General features: G+C 37.9%; 2 protein-coding genes across 4 annotated transcripts; one reads left to right on the top strand and one right to left on the bottom strand.

Moving 5' to 3' along the window:
- The first annotated feature begins 870 nt into the window (after positions 1–870).
- Positions 871–20,057, top strand: LOC107756900 (ras-related protein Rab-11A-like). Of its 3 annotated transcripts, XR_001641875.1 has the most exons (6): positions 871–1,295; positions 3,754–3,949; positions 5,334–5,527; positions 6,413–6,493; positions 15,642–15,731; positions 19,577–20,057. XR_001641875.1 is itself a non-coding variant. In XM_016574225.1 (5 exons), the coding sequence occupies exons 1-5, from the start codon at positions 1,256–1,258 to the stop codon at positions 15,674–15,676; spliced, it is 546 nt and encodes a 181-aa protein (XP_016429711.1). In that variant the 5' UTR covers positions 871–1,255; the 3' UTR covers positions 15,677–18,114. The 3 variants fall into 3 exon arrangements, 2 of the variants coding, with proteins under 2 accessions (XP_016429711.1, XP_016429710.1); XM_016574225.1 differs by lacking the exon at positions 19,577–20,057 and having other exon boundaries at positions 15,642–18,114; XM_016574224.1 differs by lacking the exons at positions 15,642–15,731; positions 19,577–20,057 and adding an exon at positions 7,764–9,924 and having other exon boundaries at positions 874–1,295.
- mex3a (mex-3 RNA binding family member A) lies at positions 18,201–22,862 on the bottom strand. Its single transcript, XM_016574223.1, has 2 exons — positions 22,314–22,862; positions 18,201–19,494 (listed from the first exon to the last, which is right to left on the bottom strand). The coding sequence occupies exons 1-2, from the start codon at positions 22,714–22,716 to the stop codon at positions 18,383–18,385; spliced, it is 1,515 nt and encodes a 504-aa protein (XP_016429709.1). The 5' UTR covers positions 22,717–22,862; the 3' UTR covers positions 18,201–18,382.
- Positions 22,863–23,202: the final 340 nt, after the last annotated feature.

The following is a 23,202-nucleotide window of genomic DNA, read 5'->3' as shown; positions in this document are numbered from 1 at the left end:
TTGATTTGACCAGTTTGAATTAGAACTGGCTCTTTGCAATAATAAATGTTGGATTAATTATGATTATTTATAGTAATTGTGAAATACACCACTATATATAAAAATTCTTATTTAGAACTTTAAAGAATTTTAGTCTCATGCTCACCAAGGCTGCATTTATTTGATTAAAATGACCATAAAAATAGTAATATTGTGAAATATTATTTCTATTACTATTTTTATGGTAATTGTAATCAAATAAACACCGCCTTGATGAGCATAAGATACTTCTATGTACTACTAATCAAAAGTTTTTTTTTTCTTTTTTTTAATAATATATATTGAATTTATATGGAAGTGATCTTTTATTTTCAAACACTGATTACTAATCAAATATGATTAATTCACACCCATAAAAATTCAAATGATACATCTGTGCAATTTCATTTTAAATTCAGTAATTAAAATGGAATTCAACTGGCATGTTCAGTTCAGTCCCTGAATGGTGCACAGCCCTGCCTTCTCATTGCCTCCTACGTGGCATTTTCAGGCCCCATCATCCTCTGTAAAGCATGAGTGAAGTCACGCTGTGGAATGTGGAAGAGCTCACCTGCACACCTGTGACTCCGTGCTTTCTTTTACACTAGCTATTTTTCAAAAAGTATTGACCAGCTACCTCGTGTTTTATTATAACTTATATTTTTATTCTAAGACGTATATTGATTGTATCATTACACTCTGCGTTTATATATTGCCTGACAACTACAAAAGACACACCTGTGACTACACACCTGTACGGAAGCCCCGTCAAGCATTTCATTGGGTCCCAGAGGTTCACGCGTGTGATAGACAGGATAGTTGGCCAATAAGATCATCGGAAAGGCGGGGCTACATCTCAGCACAATGACGTAAGTGTTTGCCTTAAGATGAGACAGCAGGGCGAAACTTGGTTGACGTAGCCCAGCAACATCGTATCAAAGTTGATTAGCTGTAATTTTGGCTAATTCGGGACCTATTTTATCTTAACGATTACTTAATATATAACCCTCGACAGAAGGAAATATATTGTATATTTTTATTTTTGGCTTCTGAGAGTCTTTAACGCATGAAGCGCGCGTAGTAATGAAGCGCTCGTGATCAACTGATGCGTCTCATAAACAAAGTTTCTTTGACGTCGTAGTAAATATAATAGCACCTTGTGGTTCTCCAGAAAAGCATAACGTCTTTATATCTGAAAACACTGACTTGTTAATAAGCCGGTAAGAAGATTAAAGCCATGTCGGGTAGAGAGGACGAGTATGACTATCTCTTTAAAGGTGAGCACCACGTTACTTTCTGCACTTCCACACTTAACGATGAGCTCCTGCATGTCGTCTTCATGTGTTGCTTGTCTCCCTAGTCATAGATGTCTTCTTTTTCTGTCCTAAAACACACATGAGCATATCCAAGACGTGATTTGCAGCTGTTTCAAGCAGGTCCAAGTTGGTCAGTCGCTGCTAGACCACCTTGGACCAGCAAAAAACCAGCTGGTCACACTGCCTTTGGCTGGACAAGCTGGTTTTTGGGTCATGGTGGCAGGTCAACCAGCTATTGATCATCTTAGGTCAGGCCGAAGCAAGTGTCATGTTCCAAAACAGCTACCGTCTTAATATGGATTTTCCAACAGGGCAAATGCATAAGCAGGGCAAAAGATATAGAAATTGTACATTTTAATAATTTCTAAGTGCCATTTTTTTATTGATTATATAATGCACAACATGACTGGCTTCTCCTAATGTGTCTTGTTTTATTTTATAATTCTCATATATATATATATATAATAATACATTTGAACTTATGCTGTGGAAACAAACAATTTGGACATTTAATGCACTTGCCACACAGAAAATGGAAACAAAGTTTTTTTTTTTGTGGAAATTCATTTAGAATTTTCCTTCTATGGTGTCTGCAATATAAGCACAGTTAAACCGGTAAGACCTGTGTAAATCCGGTCCTTTTCAGGATGGGTTTGCATTCAGGTTTTAAAAACTCTCTCATTTAAATCAGATCATCACTCAGATCATTCATTTGTTCTATTTTGATATATAGCCAATTATTCGAGATTGAAGGAGATCAAATGTAAAAGTTTGAGAATTTCCTTTAGTAATTGACTACTAAAGCGAATACTAATGATATTATTTTTACTAATCTGACCTCTTTGATGTCTGCGGTGGTTATGTCCATGAATTTGACACTTCCATTAGTCAAAGTTCGGCTCTTGACCTCCGTGTGTTTAAGCTGTCCGTGGACCTTTCGCTGTTTGACCATGAATCAATCAGTGCTGTTCAATCACCGCTCTGATCTTTAAACATGTCTGTGTCCACCAGCTTTAAAACAAGCAGACGTCTTTGTCAAAGTGCATTCCTGTGTGCCTAACTCGGATATTATTAGCTGAGGCATCTGTTATAGATTTCATTCTTTCATGCTGTCGAGTTGGCAACTTTAACCCAATTTATTTCAGGTTTAGGTTGACTAAAAATTGTAATTGTTTAATCACCTGTTATATATAATGTCATGTTCCAAGTGTTTTTCTGAAGTCACACAACATCTTTGTGTGATGAATAGACTGGAATTTAAGTCATAATCTTTCTGTCCTCAAAAGCTTTGAAATCGTATTACTTTCACATTCAAAAAATGAAAATAAATGAGATTTGATGTTCTTGAAGCATCTTTTATTATTTTACATGAAAGTGTTCCTCTTATCTCTTACAGTATGCCCACCTAGACTGTACTGATTTAATAAAAAAAGATGAAAAACAATTCACACACTACTGTGTAAAAAAATAAACTACTTTTATTTTTAAGTCTCTTCTGCTCACCAAGACTGCATTTATTTGATCAAAAATACAGTAAAATCAGTAATATTGTGAAATTTTATTACAATTTTAAAATAACTTTTTCTTTCTGAATATAATATTTTAAAATGTAAAATACAGTAAAATCAGTAATATTGTGAAATTTTATTACAATTTTAAAATAACTTTTTCTTCTGAATATAATATTTTAAAATGTAATTTATTCCTATGATGCAAAGCTGAATTTTCAGCAGCCATTACTCCAGTCTTTATTATGGCACGATCCTTTAGAAATCATTCTAATATCCTGATTTGCTGCTCAAGAAACATTTATTATTAGCAATATTAAAAGTTTTGCTGTTTAATTTTTTTTTTTTGTAGAAACTGATACATTTTTCAGGATCCTTTTATGAATAGAAAGTTCAAAAGATCAGCATTTATTTGAAATAGAAATCTTTTGTAATATTGTAAATGTCTTTACTGTCGCTTTTGATCAATTTCATGCATCCTTGCTGAATAAAAGTGTTAATTTCTTTAATACATTTTTTTTTTACCAATTCTAAACTATCTGAACAGTAGTGTAACTGTAAATGTAATTTCCCAGTAATATCTGTTCCATTTTTGCCTCTGTCAGCGGGAGACACAGACGTTCCCAGTATTTCGTAAGTCTACCTGTGTGGGTGAAAAAGGGAGTTGCTCTTCAGTCGTGCCCTTTTCATTCATTGTCGAAAACTTTGTGGAAACACCCTTTGTGTGTGAAATATTCAAATCTAATTGCTGTTGTGCGGTGAAGGGAGGCCGGTTCCTGCAAGCGCACAGATGGAATCTGCTTGAAAGTGCTCTCACAGTGTCATGTGTCTCCAGCAAATACAATAGCGTTTAAAAGCACCATAAAGTAGAGCCGGTTGATCTCACACACCCGTGTCCTCTTCATCCACAGTGGTTCTGATCGGCGACTCCGGTGTGGGCAAGAGTAACCTGCTCTCTCGCTTCACCCGCAATGAGTTCAACCTGGAGAGCAAGAGCACCATCGGGGTGGAGTTTGCCACACGCAGCATCCATGTGGAGGGCAAGAACGTCAAGGCCCAGATCTGGGATACGGCTGGACAGGAGAGATACAGGGCCATCACATCAGCGTAAGTGTCTTCAAACACTCTGTTAAGACATCAGCTAATTTAAGAAGTCCAATTGTTTTGTGCACCAGTTTAAAAAAAATTAATTAATAAATGTAATTATAAAATAAAAATTACATTTAATTAAATTACTAAAATAAATATAATATAATAAATATAAACTACAGTACGTGCATAATTATTAGGCAGATCAATATTCTTATTGTATTGTTTTTTTCTAAGCACATTTCACCAATTTCAAACCAATCCATCAGTCAACCTTAATAACTACTATTAATTTTGCATATAGTCATTTATAACTGATTTATAGTTGTTAACAAGAACTGGAAGTAAAAAAAATGGTTTCTATTCAGATATGCATAATTATTAAGCAGGTTTTCGTTTACAGGTACAATTATTAAGATTGATGTGGCTTGGAATTTTTTAAATGTGCTTGGAAAAAATGTAATCGGAATCATTTTAATTAATTCTAACTTTAAACAAATTTTTTTTTAAGTTTCTAGGCCCTTTTGGTTAAAAACAATGTATTAGGCATTAAAACAATGCATTAGGCATGAAAAAAATACAATTTTGTCGTGACTTGATAGACGATATTGATCTTACAATACAATACTCTCACAATACTTTAAACAAAGCCAAAATAGAGTTAAAATAGTAAGGTTTTTTAAAAATTATTTCTTCTAAGACATATGATAATCAGTTAACGAAAAGTACTGTTCATTAACCAGAACAGAAATATTCATTCTTCTTAGCTAAAAATACAGAATTATGTTAGATGCACATGCTTGTCCCTGACTAGATATGTGCAAAAAGTTTTAAATATTGTACTTTATTAAATTAATAATAACAATATATAAATAAATACATGCGTGTAAATAAATGCGTGAATTAACTAGAAGAATAACAAAGTGCAGTAAATTTTAAAAACCATTTGCTATTATGATTATGATAATAAATTAAAATAATATAGTTTTTTTTTTGCATAGTTAAAATTACTGGAAGCGACTGACACTGGAAACCTCGCACATTGAAGTTAAAAATGGCTGTGCCCGCTCTTATGTTAAAAATATAAGGTGGATAATTGTGCCAGGTTTCTAATCATTTGAGCTTGCCTTTTTACTGTATAGTACAATGGGAGGATGTAGACTCCCGTCAAGTGGGAAGTATTTGAATAATAAAAAAAACAACACCGTTTGGCCCCTAATGATGTACACTCAAATAAGATAACGACTTTAATAACAGTAGTTCTATTTCACATGACCAGCCAAATACTCCTTGGTAATCACACTATTATTGGGCACCTTAGATTGTGGAATAAATGTGTTGTTTGTGTGTCTTCTAGTTTCTGAATAATGACTGCATATAACGTCTGTGTGTGTGTTCACAGGTATTACAGAGGTGCCGTAGGAGCCCTGCTGGTGTATGACATTGCCAAGCATCTGACCTATGAGAACGCCGAGCGCTGGCTGACCGAGCTGCAGGATCATGCTGACAGCAATATTGTCATCATGTTAGTAGGGAACAAAAGTGACCTGCGCCATCTGAGGGCCGTTCCTATGGATGAAGCCAAAGCGTTTGCAGGTTAGTGTTGTGAGTTTATTAGCTAGTGTGAACTGTAATTACTCAAGAGTTTCTATAAGTGATGCTTTTCTGGCAAATCAAATGTATAGAATGACACCTAAAAACACTAGACTTGCTCATATAATTTACCAAGATTTATATTAAGGAGTCGGAATATTAAATATGTCACTGTAAAAATTAGACCTAATATGTCACTTTTGTGAAGACAGCTTGTAAAGTTGAGTTAACTAAATGTTTAAACCGCCAAAGGTCATTTGGAACACCTTTAAAGGTCACAGAGGTGCTGTGCTGGTAGTGTTCAAGGCCTGTTGGCTGAGGTGTTTACATTACAGGTCTTGTTGCTGATTGGTCAGTTTGAATGTCTCAGATTTTTAGTCACATGGTCAGGAATGAATATGTTTGTATTTTCATTTCTTTGGGCTCTGAGAAGCTGAACGCTACATTGTAACCTTTTAAAGCAGTACTGTTAATAAAATGATGGGGCATCATGTAAACTATTTTTAGGCAATGTTGATTTAGCATTACTCATTTATGTGTAATGCATTCCATTTAACAATCAAGCCACAATGCTGTCCGCATATTTTGCTATCTCCATTGTTGTGTTAGGGTGGTAATTGGCAAATGTAGCTTCATACCATGATGTTGTTGTATTTACTTTAACATTTGGCAAATATTTTAATCCTAAGTGTATTACAGTGCAGTTAAGATATACGTTGCCATACGCAGGGAGTTTCTTGAAAAACCTAAAAAAGACGGAGGATTGGCTCTCCCAAATTTGCTAAATTATTATTGGGCAGCAAATTTACAAAAAGTTATTTATTGGTTTCAGTCCCCACATATAGAATGGTGTGAAGCAGAGGCTAAATCTTGCAAATCAACATCCAGAGAAGCATGGACTTTCTTTCCTGGAGACCTCAGCGCTGGACTCTTCTAATGTTGAACTTGCCTTTCAGACCATTCTTACAGGTCAGTCCTGAGCAAATAATTTAGAAGGGTGAATATCACAAAGCTTTTGGAGGTGAATCTCATGAAAACTGTGAAGAACATGTACCAGTCATTTTTTATTAAGAACATTCTCATTCTCATTACTGTAATGACAAGAATAGTATTTAAATAGCAAAGTATTTATGCATAATTTAGTATATAAAAAAACATTTTCAAACGTTGTGAATTTTTAATATTAGAGAGAAATGTGATCTAGTTGTTTATTTATTAACTGGACATTTCTGGCATTCAATTCTGCTCAACTTATGCATTCTAAATATCTGTACAATATATGCATCAGCAAAAAAAATGGTCAGGCACCTGATTTGTTTCCCACTGTTACAAAGTTGAATTGCACCGTTTGTGGTATAAGTGATTGAAATTTGATGCTTTCCAAAAACGAAACAAAATTATTATTGTTGTTGTTTTTGTTATATATTATGAATGTATGATTTATTACAGAACATATTTGTAAGGGTAAAGAACAGAATATAGTTTTTTTCCCCCTTGAAATTACTAATAAAAAAAATGAAGGGAACCAGAATTAAAGAAAGTTCATCCAGAAATCAAAATTGTCATATGATTTACTGAAATCATGCAAATTATGACACTTTTTTTTTTTTGAGCTATTCTTTTAAATATTTGAAAAAACGAATGTGAAAAAGCCAATTCTTACTTGTGTTGTAATACAGTAAAAAAAACACCCAAAAATAAAGCATAAATACAATTACTTTAAAAATAATTTTAATATAATTATTTTGTCAGATTACAGTAATGAGAGTTTTTGGGGTTGGGAGAATCTGCTTAATTAAAAGTGACCTAAAAAAACAGGATACTCCTTTTCAAGGAAAAAATCTGTCTATTTTACACAAGACATTTCTTGACAGTTTTGTGAGATTCCAGGGTGTTTTTGTAGGTTATTAAGTATAACCTCTAGATGGCGTCAAACTCCACGCCACAGATATCCTCTGCTTTTCCTATGAATGAATGAAACCGTGTTTTGAGGTCAAACTTCGAAAGTTTGCCACGCAGAAATAGTGGTTTGCTTTTTTGCAGTTTTTCTTTTTTTGTTTGGCCTGGGAAATACCTCTCTTCAGCCACACCGTGTTACACAGTTACACTGTTCATTTCTAGGCGTCATAATGAAGCGTAGCTGAAGTTGTTGCACTGTCAGTAACACACCTGAAAGAGCACGCTTATCAGGCAACCCTCCATCATGCCGATGTATGAATCCTGCCTCTCTCTCACACAGAAATCTACCGTATCGTGTCCCAGAGGCAGATGTCAGGGCGTGGTGATGACGGCTTCTCCCCCAGCTCAAAAGTGGTTCCCATTACCGTGCAGCCCACACAGAATTCGGGCAAGCAGGGCGCCTGCTGTCAGAATAACTGAGCTGCTGCAGCACCACCATGGGATCCTGGGAAAATTTTGTTGGGCTGGGCTGCAAGGTTGACCATGACCGTTGTATTCCCTGCGCGTGATGTGCTTAACATATGTAACGGACTTGCTTAGTTATGCCCAGAATAAGTGAGTAATAATCTTCAAAATTGGAGAACAAGAGATGTTGAAATTGAATGGATCAAGGATTTTCTCAGAACTGAGAGGCCATGCTTCTTGTTTCAGACTAATTAGAAATGAGCAGTTAGCTGGGACGCTCAGACGTGGCTGCTTTTTTTATTTTATTCCTGCACTTTTTGCCACAGAGTCTGCTTACAAACAATGGGCTGAAGAACAAGAAAAAGTGCTTGGAATGCATAATGCTTCTTATAAGTACCTCTTGAATGGTTTCTGATCGCAATGGGGATTCACTTGTGAAATCATATTTTTTTCCCTTTAGTGTGCCAGCGCAGAAGTAGTCTGACATCTTTTCCATGCATCTCAACACCTGAGAAATTCAAACTGTGGTCATCATAGCCGCCTGTTCGCTCAATTCTTACATTGCAACGGCATCTCTTGTATTTATTGAATGCAAACATGGTCTTGTTATTCTGTGGTGTTTTTTTTTTTTTTTGCTTGCTTTTTTGTCATGCTTTTATCCATCATTAGATTATTGATCGGAATTTCTCAAGGGTTTCTCCTTCCAGTCATGGCACTCATTTGTACAAGCGCTGGGAGTGTTTTCTGTGGATCAGAGTAATGTTAATAGGTTAAGTTAATGGCTGTATGTGCTGTAGTGTTTAATAAGAGTATAGTATATTCAGATTTAGGGTTGGGAATCGTTGACTAGTTCTTAAATGATCTGATTATTTCTATGACACTTGATTCGGTTAACGGTTTTCGAACTTATGCATTCTAAATCTCTGCTATTTTATGCATAATGAAAATATTCAAAATAGAACCACTTTAAAGTTTTTGTTGTCATGATGATGCAACTTATTTATTCTCAGCTGTGCATTAAAATCAGCATTGAACTTTCAGGCATATTATAATTTTTTTGTTACCAATCAATTAAAAGTATTAAAAAAAAACACCATTTGTGGTATACTTGTCACTTGTGTGGTGCTTTTTCTCCCCTAAAAATTATATGATAATTTATTATTATTGTTGTTATTATTATATTTATGATATGATTTGTTCCATGTTTCAAACATTCTTTAATTTTTACTTTAAATTACTAAAACTGAAGTAAGATGCCAGAATCATAAGGAAATAGTTCATCCAATCATATTGTCATATAATTTACTCAAATTAGGACACAATTTTTGATTTTGTGTGAACTATTTATTTAAATCCCTACGATTCCCATCCCTACTTGGAGCACAGATGCGGGTCAGATGTTTTTTTTGTCTGCTTTATGACTTTATTATGATGGAAATTTGCATGATTAGTTTTGCTTTAGCTGGTTTCTGGGTGTTGTCTTTGGCTAATAGCTTTTTTTTCTGCTTGGAAAATGAGCGGCAGGTGGGATGCAGTTCACTAAGAGGAGCTTCTATGATTGGGTACATTGGCCATATTATATTGCAAGGCAGGGGAACTGATGGCTTGTGATGTACTGCTGAGGTTTTCTTACTGGAAGTGAATTCCTCGCTGGCCACCCTTGTTATCTGCTACATGTAACCCGAAGAGCAGCAGGTCTCTTGAGATCTCTCTCTGTCCTGGCTTTTCTGTCTTCTATGGCTTTTGGTGTGGTTTTATCTTTGCATATGTGTTCTGTGACGTTTAGATCCTCCTCGCCTCAGGACGGGACAACTGGGGTCGTGTTTTCGGCTTTATGTCTTGTCATTTGTTTAAAGACACGAGGTGCTTCCCTAAATGCCTTGCCTGTAAGATTTATGCTAATGCCATCAATCTGTTATGCTGAATATCAGCCGTTTAGCTGGAGTCGTTGATAATTACTGCTTTGGGAAGATTCTGTCATCGTGCCTGTTCTTTTCCCAGTGGGACTCCTAAATAAAGGCTCTGAATACTGCAAATAGGTTTATACCTTTTCAGTGATCATCATGAATGTTTATCAGCTGTTGGGTTTTTTCAACTTGGGTGAATAGATTTTACGTAGACGCTTGGAAACTTGTGTATTTCACATCTTTTGACCAGTGACTCCCGCATGACCTCTCCAGTCGTTCTTGAATACCGGATAAGGAAAATTCATCGTATAGAGATTGCACACACAAAGAGCAATTTCTAGTTGATTAAATATTTATGAGCTTTTTTGAAATGTTATTAATTTCCATGACTTTTTCCAGGCGATTTTAAAATTCCCTGATACTTCCGTGACCGTGGGAACCCGTGAACGTTTCTGTTTTTAAACTTTTTGGCTATTTTTATCCTTTTTTTTTGTTAACTTGTGGAATTTACTGTGTATTTTAATAACATATATAAATAAAATCAGTTTTGTTTCAAATCATCAGGTGTGCGAGCAACATAATTCAGGGTAGCAGTGACAGATTATTCAGTTTGTTTTATTAGAAACATTTACAATACAATTTCTCGAAAATAACCAAAAAATCAAAACTAGTATGGCATAGATACATTGATCATCAAATATCAAAAATGAAAGTCACAAAGAACATGTTCTAAGGAAAAAACCTGCAGTTTGCGTGCCCCGTGTAGACACGATACTGAATTATGAAATCAAAACGACTCGTGGAGTATCGGCTAGCCTCGTTTATGATATGGCAAACCCCTCGTTTATCAACAATAAATTGAACACTAGTACCAGGAGATGCTTGACCAAACTAATGCACTAAGACCACTATGAGAGCTGTATGAAACACTTCTACTGTGCTGGAAGCTACCAAATACAGACTGTCGGACCGGAGTAACTCATCCCAAGCGAGGTCACGTCAGTGACCGTCCTAACCCCCCCCCGCCCCACCCCATGTTCCTGTCTGACTGAAATTTAAACCACTACACAACTATCATTGCCACCACAGAGCCAAAATAAAGTCGAGATGCGTGTTCACCATGAAGTACTGAGACTATGCTTCTGCGTGTAATCTTGTAAACAATAGTTCACCGCTTTGACATGTTTGAGACACTCTCGGTAATAATGAAATGCAGTCATCAGCCCTTGAGTGTAGTTTGTACATAAGCCTCATTTTGTATGTGACAAAACAGGTTGATAGAAGTTACATGCAAATAACGGTATTACTGTGAATGTGCTCGAAATCTGCATTCTGTTCACATATCTGCAAACAAATATGATAACGGAACATCTGATTTGCGGAAAAAAGTGTTTGTTTGTTTTGTTTTTTTAAGTTTTGTCATGCATATTTTTAAACGATTGGAAATCGGAACGACATTACATGTAGTTGATTTTTGCTTGAATTATTACTACTGTATGCGTGTACTATGCACAATCATTTTTCTGTTTCACCCTGTTATACTTCAGCCTGTTATCGCTTTATAACAATTGCATTTAAAACCAAAGCAATTTAATATATAAAAAAAGGAAGGGACCCTTTATTCACTCAGTAAAGGACGAGTACACAACACTTCCGAGCGCTTCTAGTATGCAAAAACGCGGTATTGAGGCACAAAGTTGAAGTGACTAAAATACCCCCGAATGCTATAAAATATTTCTGCCGTTATCCCATTGTTAATGCACACGTTACGTATCTGACGTTTTAAAATATAAGCCTTTGAAACCCCACCCTACTCGTTTTTATGCTGTCAGAAGTGTGGCTTTTTCTAACTTTCATAAATAAAAATTCTATAGTTTTAATCATTTTAGTAGAAATCAACTTCATGCGTTTTACAAATATATTAACTTTTTAATTTATTAATTAAAAAACAAAACGTCTTGAAGTTACTTATAAATACGTTTGCTTCATTAAAGATATTCATAAATAACATCCAGATACTGACCTCTTCCTCTATGAAATAATAATGCATGTTAGCAAAATAGAATCTTACGAAACGGCTATAAGACATTTTAAGTTGCTTTGTATAAATGCTGTGAGGAAGAACCTAAACAGATATGGTGGTATTTCTCTAGCCATGAAATTCAGCTTAAAGCTCACTTTTGATAAAGAAACAAAAGGCAAAATTAGACATTGGTTGGGTGGCCATTTTTACATTCAAATACATTATTTGCCCTTTGTACTATACTGAAAGGCATTATAATTGCTTAAGTGCATCACGTATATGTTCTCTGGTGATTCTATGGAATGGATGCTGCAGCGGTTATAGATAAATACGTGCAGCTTCGCTATCTGCTATGTCAGAACATATAAGGGTATATACTGTTTGCCTAACCGGGCGCATAAAACCCCCCCCCCCTCAAAAATATCAACAAGACTAAAAATGCAAATATATCCGTAATGGGAATGCAAGGTACAGTTCAGCTCAAAAGTTTGCAAACCCCTCGAAGAAGTTTTAAATTGCATTTTATTTTATTTTTAGTACATCCCTCAAAGTTTTTTTGAAATGAGGCGAGACACTTCAAATGAAAACACTGTTGTTGTTTTTTTTTTTTCATGCACTGGTCAATTTTGAGATTTTAGGCCTTACGTAATGCGTAGTTTCAGACTAATGGAAAGAAAGCGTGCAACACACATTTAAGTATTTATTGTATTGCACTTTATCTGTTTGCATCTGTAGATTTCAATTATAATATCTTTAAAGGCTGTTTTCTCAAAATTTGTCTCCTGTACATTACAATTTTATTCCTATCTATATTCTGAGCTGTTACAGATACAGATTTGCTGATATATCATTCACCTTGTTCTATAACAGTTTCTTTTTTCCTAAAAACGTGGTGAAAGTGAATAGTTGTTTTTCTGACTTATGGATTGAAAATTTGAAAGAAAAAAAAAACCCCTCTGTAAAATCTTTCAACTCTAATATAAAACAAGAATTTTTAATTTGGCTCTATCCAGTGTTTAGATTTATGTTCTGGAAATGTATGTAGATTTGCATATTTCAACACAACATTTAAAAAAAATCTAAACGACTGGATAAATATATTAGTTCATCTATTAGTCAGGTTTTTTTTTTACCCTATTCACCTGGAGTGTCCCGCCTTAATATTCCACAAGACAAAATTGTTCACATGCCCTTGTTTAAATTCATGTGTTTCCTCCTCGAGTGTCAATGACTGTTTGTATCTTATGTGATGTGTTTTGAGTCTCTGGTTTGTCCTGAAGCAGCCCACTGTTCTTGACAAACATCCTCCGTTCTTTGGTTTCCCAGCATGCTCTGCACATTTGAGTTCTTCCCCACAGTGGCTATACGATGTTGATCTCCAGCTCTGACACTCGGGACAATCGAGGGACTCATGCAGCTTTCACAAAAGGCTGCAAACAATCATTGACACTTGAGGAGAAAACACAGTGTTACGAACTAAAGGTATGCAAACTTCTGAACGGAATAAATTATTTGTGTAAATTATTTCATATATGGCATCTTCAGGGCAGTACTAAAAATAAAAATCCTTTTTAAAAAAAAAATGCTAAGCACCTTCTAAACAGACTCTGCTTGGGGTGTGTAAACATATGAGCATTTATCTGGTATTTGTGCATTAGATACTTTAAGTTGGGTAAGAGAAATATGTTTGGAAAAATAAACTAGTGTCATTGTACAGCATTACATTAAACACCAGCTATAGTCCTCACTAAAAATCTCTGTAGTACAAGTGGCTACGTTATCTTTTATCTACACAGGCTGTTCAAAGGTTAATAATGCTCTGTAAAATAATTTCCCAGCATGCACAACCAAAAAGAAGCTAGAGAAGCTGTTGAACTGCGACTATTTAACAACACCACATAATTACTGGAAAAAAAGAAGAAGCAGAAACGGAAACGATTCACAGTGGTTCTTAATATTAAGCTTCACCTTAGACAGCACATTCTTGTTAAACCTGTCAGACCTAAACCGGACTGGCTTTTCATTGTGATCTTGTAGTCGTAGGTTGTGACCACTCCCCCTTCTCGATCAGAATGGCTTTTTGCATGGGCAGTTATTATTTTGGATTAGGCATAATAATAGTGCCCTCGTCATTCTGAAGTTATAAAGGAACTTGCCAGTTTGAAATGATTTGAATGATGATTTGACCGTTCTGATATGCATTTGTAAATATATTTTTATTTCTTATGAGCTGCTCTTACATGCAGTAAATCCTGTCAATAGGGTGTGTAGATATTTTTTTGTATCATTATAACCGTATGCATCAGTATAGGCAAAGCAAATGCTGTACAAACTCAACTATATGAATTCTTTCCCCTGTTGATTGTGATAACCCTAATTTTTGGTTATGTACTTTCTGAAGAGCTTTCAGATTTTGGGGCATCAATAACATCACACTTTATTTAATTTCTATTGGGATGACGCCTTACGAAATATTACAAACTAGCAAGTAGGCTATTAGAGACTATTACAATATTTTCAGAATTGCTTATATAGTGAAAAATATTTAATGATATGCCTATCATAGTCAGTCTTTATTATATATCTCCCTAAATGTCAATAAATATAGTCTTATTCCTATCAAATAAATAATACTCAAAAAAGGTTTTGCTTTGATTGGCTGTATAAAGTCTTTAACAGTTAAAATGTCTCCTTTTCAAAGCCTGCATTGAATAATATCTCGCTCGGAATACTTACACGGCACCTTCTCCATTGATCCAGGCTACATTCTTTGAAGTATATCATCACTCTATTAGAAGTTGCGGCGTTTGGTTAAGAAACAAAACTTTTGAAGTGCTGCATTTTCTAACTGGGAAAGTCTCTTCTGAGCTGTTCTTACATGCAGTAAATCCTGTCAATAGGGTGTGTAGATATTTTTTGTATTTTCATAACCGTATGCACCAGTTATAGGCAAAGCAAATGCTGTACAAACTAAACTATATGAATTCTTTCCCCTGTTGATTGTGATAACCCTAATTTTTGGTTATGTACTTTCTGAAGAGCTTTCAGATTTTGGGGCATCAATAACATCACACTTTATTTAATTTCTATTGGGATGACGCCTTACGAAATATTACAAACTAGCAAGTAGGCTATTAGAGACTATTACAATATTTTCAGAATTGCTTATATAGTGAAAAATATTTAATGATATGCCTATCATAGTCAGTCTTTATTATATATCTCCCTAAATGTCAATAAATATAGTCTTATTCCTATCAAATAAATAATACTCAAAAAAGGTTTTGCTGTGATTGGCTGTATAAAGTCTTTAACAGTTAAAATGTCTCCCTTTCAAAGCCTGCATTGAATAATATCTCGCTCTGAATACTTACACGGCACCTTCTCCATTGATCCAGGCTACATTCTTTGAAGTATATCATCACTCTATTAGAAGTTGCGGCGTTTGGTTAAGAAACAAAACTTTTGAAGTGCTGCATTTTCTAACTGGGAAAGTCGTTACTGCTTTTGTTTTGTTCTCAAAAAGGGCTTTAATTGGGTAAGTACAATGTGCATGGCTTTAAACAATTCTTAGGGTTATCAACCATTTAGAAGCATTTTTCTAACAGTGCATTTTTGGATAAGGATTAACTTGTTTTATTAAGTATTAAGACAGTTATTGCTGTTTCCTGCATACGCTGACCTAGTGACCTTAAAAGAGGCAGGAGAACAAAATACGTCATATAGACAGACAACTGTTGTTCTGAATCGGATTCTAAAATTCGTGCTATTAAGGTTTGCATAATTTATTCTATTTTTAAAATGGTTTTGGTTTTTTATATAGAAATGACCGAAATGCACAAACATACATTCCTTTAATGGACGAGCGTCTGTCCCTGATCAGTGCTGGGGATTTGAAGAACTAGAAATGAAGGTAAGAAAATACCATCACGTTGTTGTCCCTTCATTTTTAAGTAAATTAAGATGCTATTTCTAAAGACTGCTAAGTGTCAAAATACGCTATCCGTGCAAATACAACCAACTAACCCAAAATATAACCTTAGTGCAATAATAACAAGAATATTTGCCATTTGAGTTCGCTGTCGAGAAATGCACATGCATTATGATTGCAAATGCTGTTTGCTTACTTAAAAATAAGGTGCTTTTAAGAGCTTTAATTTAAGCCTTTTCAGTTTTTTTTTATCAAATCTGAGTTACTTAAAGGGATTTGAAATATATTTCAGTTAAACAAAGTACCTTATTACACTAACGCTCATAGAAACAAAAACAAAACAAGGCGCTACTGCGGCCGTAATACATGAATTCAGATGAGGCAAACGACTAAGTATATCTGCTGTAACAGTCAAAAGTTTTTCAGAACTAATATTTAAGATGCTAATGGCTCAAAGGTAAATCGTTATAGTAAGTTAAATACAATCACAGGCTTACCCTAGCATATCTTCTAACACCGCGCACATGTGGCAATGGCGCAGAGAGGCTCGATGGGGGAAAAACTGACCCATTTCAAACCGAGTACATTTTCAGTGGCTCCATTCTTTTGTAGTAGCCTTCTAGCGAAAGGGGGGAAAAAGACAGTTTCCCAACCTCCGAACACTCTAATCCCCTATCCCGAAATCCCCCAGCCTGCAATGAGACAGGCACTGGGTGTGTAATTTGATTCAGCATGAGCCGCCACCAAATTGGGCGTTCCCCCCCTGCTTTCTTGTCAATTACAATTGTCTGATTTCATTGTGGAGTTCAAGGTTGTTCTCCGATTGGCTGCTCGTGACCGTGCCTGTCTCGAGGGGGTCACGGCAGGATGTCCCGCTCATGAAGGAAGACTCAATGGAAACTTCTGTGGCCTGCCTCTTGTGCACATTAAACGAGAAATCTCAGAAGTAAAATGCTTTGGGTCTATCTAGTCACACTCTCTACCCAGAATGGCCAGCTTTTCTCTTTGAAATAAAATCTGCTCTTGGATTTTTTTTTCACCCCACGGCAGGACAAAAGAGGCCCCATTTCTTCCCAATGGGAATACCAGAACGGGAGCGAGCAAGCGATCAACAGGAGGGGCCCCAGCTGCACCTAGTTTAGCCCCCTGCGCGGCGTCTCCGTCCACATTCACACCACTGTATGCCTACAGCAGTTGCTTTGCACCTGGACTCTGATGTATGGCTAATTATCAGCTCCTCCTAGGGCAGGCCATGTCGGGGCGCTCCGGGGATTGTACCACCACTGCGACAAAACAATATACTCACAGGGAGGAGCTCTTTAGTCATTACAGCGAATGAGCGGTTCGTAGAATTAGAGCATAGTCCCCACCGACAAGCCCGACCCTCAGAAAATAAAAAAGTACGATATGCAACACCTGCCTCAGTACAGACGGACAGTCAGAGGACGCTTTGCAACTCAAATGCAGCACCTCGGGAACGGGTGATTTACATTGTACTGTAGCTCGGAGTCTTGCTTGCTTTTGTCTATTTGGTCTATTCAGGATCAGATTACAGACCCCCTCCCATCAATCGCCCCCTCCAGCTTTTTTTTTGTACTTCATTTTATGCTTTATGCTCAGCGTTTTACTAAATAATGTGGAAAAGAAAAAAATCATAAACGTACTGACTGAGTGCAGAAAAGAGAATAAAAACGTTACTGAAAGAACCCGGGAAATCCTCTTGGAAACAGAACGCTGGATGAGTTCCAAGGTTTTTTGAGCTGACCAATCAGTTTGCTCAAATTAGTTGTTTTCTTTTTTTTCTGTATTGTACTTAAGACCGTTTTAGATGCATCACATAATAGGCTCACTGGTGCAGAAACAGAACAAAACAGAACAAAAAAAGAAACTTCCTGTTTTACTCGTCAATTACCCGTTCGAATATTGATTTGCAAAGCAGATACTACATCGGTAATTGTGTCATTTAGAACATGATCCGAATTTAAAGCCATCAGGTCGTATATATCAGCCCCTATTTCTATACCATCTATCTATTTTGCAGAGACATCTAGAAATGTAATGTTTTTTTGACAATCACTTTACATCAGTTTTAAGGTGCAAAGATTTAAGATTCTAGTTTGCCTTAAAAAAAGAATACTCGCTCATTTGCAGAAGATGCTGGGATGTAAAAATTTACTCCAATCTTAGGAAATGAACTCGTAATTATATTTCTTTTATATAATAATATACCTCCCCAGCAAAAGAAAAGTGTAAAATGTTCACATTATTTCTTCTGTTACTGTCCACACACAGCATGTGGAAAAAAACAGCACCATTAAAAAAAATAAAATAAAATAAAGCAAAACAAACCAACATGCTAAGAACTACGTTCTTTCCATTTTTAAAAAAACTTTTATAAAATATATATGTATATATGTGTACATATAAAAGAAAAATCTGAAAATACTTCTTCCTCTTTTTTTTTAGTAAACCAAGCAGTGTGTTCTAAAATATCTGCTTGTTTTGGTTTTGTGTTTTCTGAAAAATAAAAAAAGTGAATACAGACCAAATAAAAAAAAAAAAGTTAAAAGTGAACTGATTCTACAGAGTAAAAACGAACCACAAAACAAAAAAGCAAAAAGAAAGTCGACTTTTTAAGAGAATATCCGGATGGCCTGTGTGACAAGGGTGTGGCAGACAGGACACTCCGGATGGTTTAGCTCACAAATTCGGATGGCGCACTCCATGCAGAAGAGGTTATGACCACACGGGACCAGAGCGGCAGTCACTTTGCTCTCAAAACAGGTCATGCAGTCCCGAGCCACGGCAGGCGGAGAATCCGGCACAGGGAGACGTCCGGTGAACGTGATGGCGGTGGGCTCGCTGTGGGCGCGGCGCGCCTGGGCGTGAGGAGACCCCACGGCGTTTGAGTTTCCGGTGTCACACGGTTCAGGCAGTCCCGGCGACAGTCTGGTCAGAGGAAGAGGCAGGCCTCCAAAGCTTTTGGAGCGCTGCTGGGCATAGTAAGCCACCTGTTTGGGATAGTCGGGATCGCCCCAGCTTTGAGTGCCCTCGGATCCGAAGTAGGAGCATGGCTTGTCCCCACTGCCATGGTTGGTAAAGTCACCTTTACTGTACATCCCACCTCCTCCTCCTCCTCCTCCTCCACTGCTACTTCCGACCATGGCGTCTGAGAAATTCTGGCGGAAGCTGCTGGCAAGCGGTTTGCGCGGGGCCCCCTGTAGCCCCCACACCTGCTGCAGGCGGCTCTCCAGACCCCCGTTGCCGCTGTCAGGTCCCAAGCAGTCGTTCTCATTGTTGTGGTCATGCAGGCCACCCGTGCGGAAGGCGATGTGTGACTCGATTTCTTCCCTCGCCCGTTCGGCGTTCCCAGGGGAGCCGGTGATCTCAAAGACGGGGTCACGGTCGCGGCTTGGAGTCACGATGTAAGTGCACGTTTGCTGCTGGATGCGTTTTATAGTTGAGCCTTTCGGTCCGACCACCAAACCCACGACGCGGTAGGGCACCCGCACCTGTATGGTGGTCTGGCCAGGTAGCGGCGCAGGAGGCGAGCCGCTGAAAGAGACGCCCAGCTTGTTCCTGGAGGCCCGCAGCATGGAGAAGTGCTCGGCAGCTGAGATGATTTCACGTCTGGCCAGGGCCACATCCTCTTTGCGGCCGGTGATGAGGAAGACTGGTTCTTCGCCTCGGACGGGGGTCTTGATGTAGGTGTTTGTCTTTGCACGCAAAGCTTTGATTTTGCAACCTGTTGAGTGAAGAAGGAGTATTATAGTAGTAGGAGTACTAAAATCTGTCAGATAATACTTATTTTGCTTGTTTGTTTCCAGGTCAAAAGGTCACCCATGCACAGAATCTGCAGCAGAAGAACTCATTCACAAAGTTCTTCATGTGTTGTGTAATTTAAACATTTTGAATCATTTGATTGTGATTTCAGTTTTCAGTAAAAGTATGGTACTGTTTATTCTATTTAACACAATTTAATCAGTTTAAATTGGCCATGTTTCATCAATTTACCATGCTTAAATATACAAAATTCTGCAGATTCATTGCACAAGTCAGTAGATTCAGTCTGGGCCCGCCCATGCCTTTTTCTATTGTAACCTATACACAAAATATACCAAAATACAATTTTTGTTGATTAAAAATTAGCATTGTATTGCATTTCTTTGCACAAAATATACTACATTTCTTTTTTTGATTATAAAAATGGGCATTATTTTGCTATTTTTGTTGAAAAGATGTTATTATTTAGATAGAATTATACTTTTTTGGGGGGAAAAAACATTGTCTGACCATTTTTTGTACAACATATATTATAATACAACTTTTGATTATAAAACAAGCGTCGTCTTGCAATTTTGTGCAAAATATATGAAAACATTTTTGAAGATAAAAATGAGAATTATTTAGCAATTTGTTGTATTTGATTACACCCACTGAACCTTGAATAAATATCTGTGTTAATCTTTCTTTCTTTGTCATTTTTGTTCATAAAATTATTGATTGAACAATGCACACTGAAATTCCTTCTGCTCGTGTTTGAGGCCCAAAGTGAATTTGGAAATAACTGTTCACTCTTCTCTGTTGTGGTAAATGTACAAATCCATTAAAACAATATTTTATTTTCTACACTACACTGTCTACATTACACTATTATTTTGCCGTTTCATTCATTATATAGAAAAAATGTGTCTCCTTTTAATTATCTTAAGTATTTAGCATAATAAATCCCATTAAAATTTTCCACTCTGTGTTGACGTATCCTATTAGGATGCAAAAAAACAAACAGACCTGTAAATACAATAGCGCTTAAAAAATCACTGTTGTCTGAATGACGCCTCCTCTGCAACACTGCCATGTGCTAACTGTCAGGTACAGGTACTATGATATTCAGCACGGAAACCCAAATTAAAATGTGCTTCAGATGTAATTTCCCAGCTATTCTGCAGAAGGAGGACAAAGCAAGCATGCAGAATCCCTCATAAAGTTATTGTTGAGATATGAATTCATGACAATGTGTGGTGCTCGACAGCATCTGCCTCGTGTTCAGCACCAGAGTATTTATTAGCACCTCAGTGGTGTCTTATCAAGAGTGGGGTGGCTTTCTCCGCCCAGGGGCCTGTTCAGTAGATAGATCTCTGCACACTGGTTTCATGCCTCATTGTGTACGGCAGAAGCTAAAAAAATAACCTGGATGGACTGTCTAGCACTGACAGCAGGAAGCACAGATTCCCTCCCGCCGCTGAATCGTCCCTCTCGCTGCAGGAGCACATCTCCTAAAAGGCATGGCAGCCACTGCAGGTGAACAGAGCACTGGAACCTTACAGCTCAAAATTCCAACTAATGGCGATAACAAGGATACCTAAGTGTGCTGCTTTTTTCGCCGTCACTCTGGCTTGTTATTATGAGGCCAAATGCATTTATCTATTCATAGAAAAATGCAATTAAATTAACCTAATAAAGGCCAAACGAATGTCACAGGATGTGGCCGTACTATCAGTGACTAATGAGGCAAAGACCCCATTTCGAATCCTCTTAATCAGCAATTTCCAAGCCACGCGCTCACTGCATCCCATTCCCAACGTAGCCCCATTTGGATTCTGAAAGCACACAGGCCACTTTACAACTCAACAAAGTCGTCATATGCAGGGTCCCCGCTTGCTGGGACGTTTATTAGTGCATATTTCATCTGGGTGAGATATTATGCTCTTAATGAATGGACAGCAGAGGCTTCCTGAGTGCAGGGCTGTTGTACTGGTAGACGGGGCGTGACTCTAATACAGTCTTTATAGTCTGTCTCTCCAGGACCAAATGCAACACGGCTTTCCAGGATGCTGGAAACGTATTACCAAGTGACTTATTGAGACAACATGGTCACCAAAGTGATCCAACAACACGCAGTTGCCTCGTCAACTTATTCCAAATATCATCACACGCACACAAAACGCAACTTTGATCACGTTTTTTAGTCACGTTTATATAGCTCTGCACTCAAATCACACGAGGACTTTTACTTCTTTGTCTGACCACGCTGTCAGAATTTCAGCACTTTTAGACGCTCACGAGACATCAGCGGTGGACTAAAGTTACCCGACAAGTGCTCTTTGTCTTAGGTAACCTGATAAAAACAACGTGGTGCTGCATATGAAAGCCCCCAGGAACTATAGAGGCGCGGGAAGGAGCGACTGACACAATGTATCCAGTCAACAAAGACCGTTGACTGTTATATTGTATCCAGAGAGCGCACACGCGTTCCATTTTCTGTTTCAAAAAGCAGAATTACGCGCGCTCAGACGACAAAGGGAAAGCAGCGTGCTGACATTGAAGGCGTGGATGTGGAATAACGCCTTTGTTCTCGTACCCACTGATAAGTTTGCTTAAAGCTAAGAGGAAATGCCCATGTACGCGCTGAAACAGAGTGCTGGATTGTGGCTAAAACAGACACGTTAAAAGCATCACCACTCCCTTTTTCTTTGTCAAGACAGCTCCACACTTAGTTTGAGCCGCGCACCCTGGAGAACAACGAGCTGGAAAGCATGTGAAAGTGCGCATCGTTGTATTTACCTTGCCTCCCCACTATTTCGGCCACATGTTCGGAGCTTGGCACGGGGACGCACTCCGTTATGTTGCAGCCCCGTCCTTTGGTTTCGGTGGGCGAGCTCTCGTACAGGGCGCACAACTTGTTCTTCCCTTGTAACATCCCTGAATCGGCTGGGATGTGATTGTGGTGGTTATTGTTACTCCTGTCTTGAACTCCACCACCTCCACCCGCAGGAGCACCGTCCTCGCCCTCTCCAAGACCCAGCAGCGACAGTTGGCCCAGCGCAACTCTAAGGGCACGGGAATCGTCCTCCTCTTCCTCGTTTGGCACCAGGAGACCTTCGCTGCCGAAGCCGGAGCCGGCTAAATCCCCGCCGTAGCCCCCATTTTTCTCCATGATCCCTGCTAGAACCAGCAAGCTAGGCATGGCTAACAAAAGAGTGTGAGACAAAGACACTGGTAAGAGACTGGAGGAACAGCACCCTCGCCGCCACCCCGCCCCCTCCTGGTCCTAGTCCCCCCTTTGCACTAGTCCCTCCCACAGACCAGCCCCCTCTCCGGTTCCGAAACGCAGAAGGCGAACGGGACACAAGGATGTCTGCGCCGAGAGGGGCCAGGCGAAGCGATGCTCCGCCCCGTCTGGTTCGCGGCCAGGCGAAGCGATGCTCCCCCCCGTCTGGTTCGCCTCAGCCCCCGCCTATGGCAAGCCGCTGTGGCATGTATTCACCAGAATCAGTCTATTTTTATGTCACTGGTACTGTGACTGAGTGGCATGTTTGTTTGTTTGTTTTCTTTCTAAAGATACTGCTTTATTTTTGTTAAAATAACAATAAACTAAATTTGAATCAAATGAATACATTTTTATATTAGTATTAATATTATTACTTTTTAAATTTCGTATTTGTATAAATTA

This window comes from Sinocyclocheilus rhinocerous, unplaced genomic scaffold (genome assembly GCF_001515625.1).
Source record: "Sinocyclocheilus rhinocerous isolate Xijiao unplaced genomic scaffold, SAMN03320098_v1.1 scaffold1735, whole genome shotgun sequence".
Taxonomy (NCBI): Eukaryota; Metazoa; Chordata; class Actinopteri; order Cypriniformes; family Cyprinidae; genus Sinocyclocheilus; species Sinocyclocheilus rhinocerous.
Note: the sequence above shows the minus strand (reverse complement) of the source record. Positions and strands in the feature narration are given on the sequence as shown.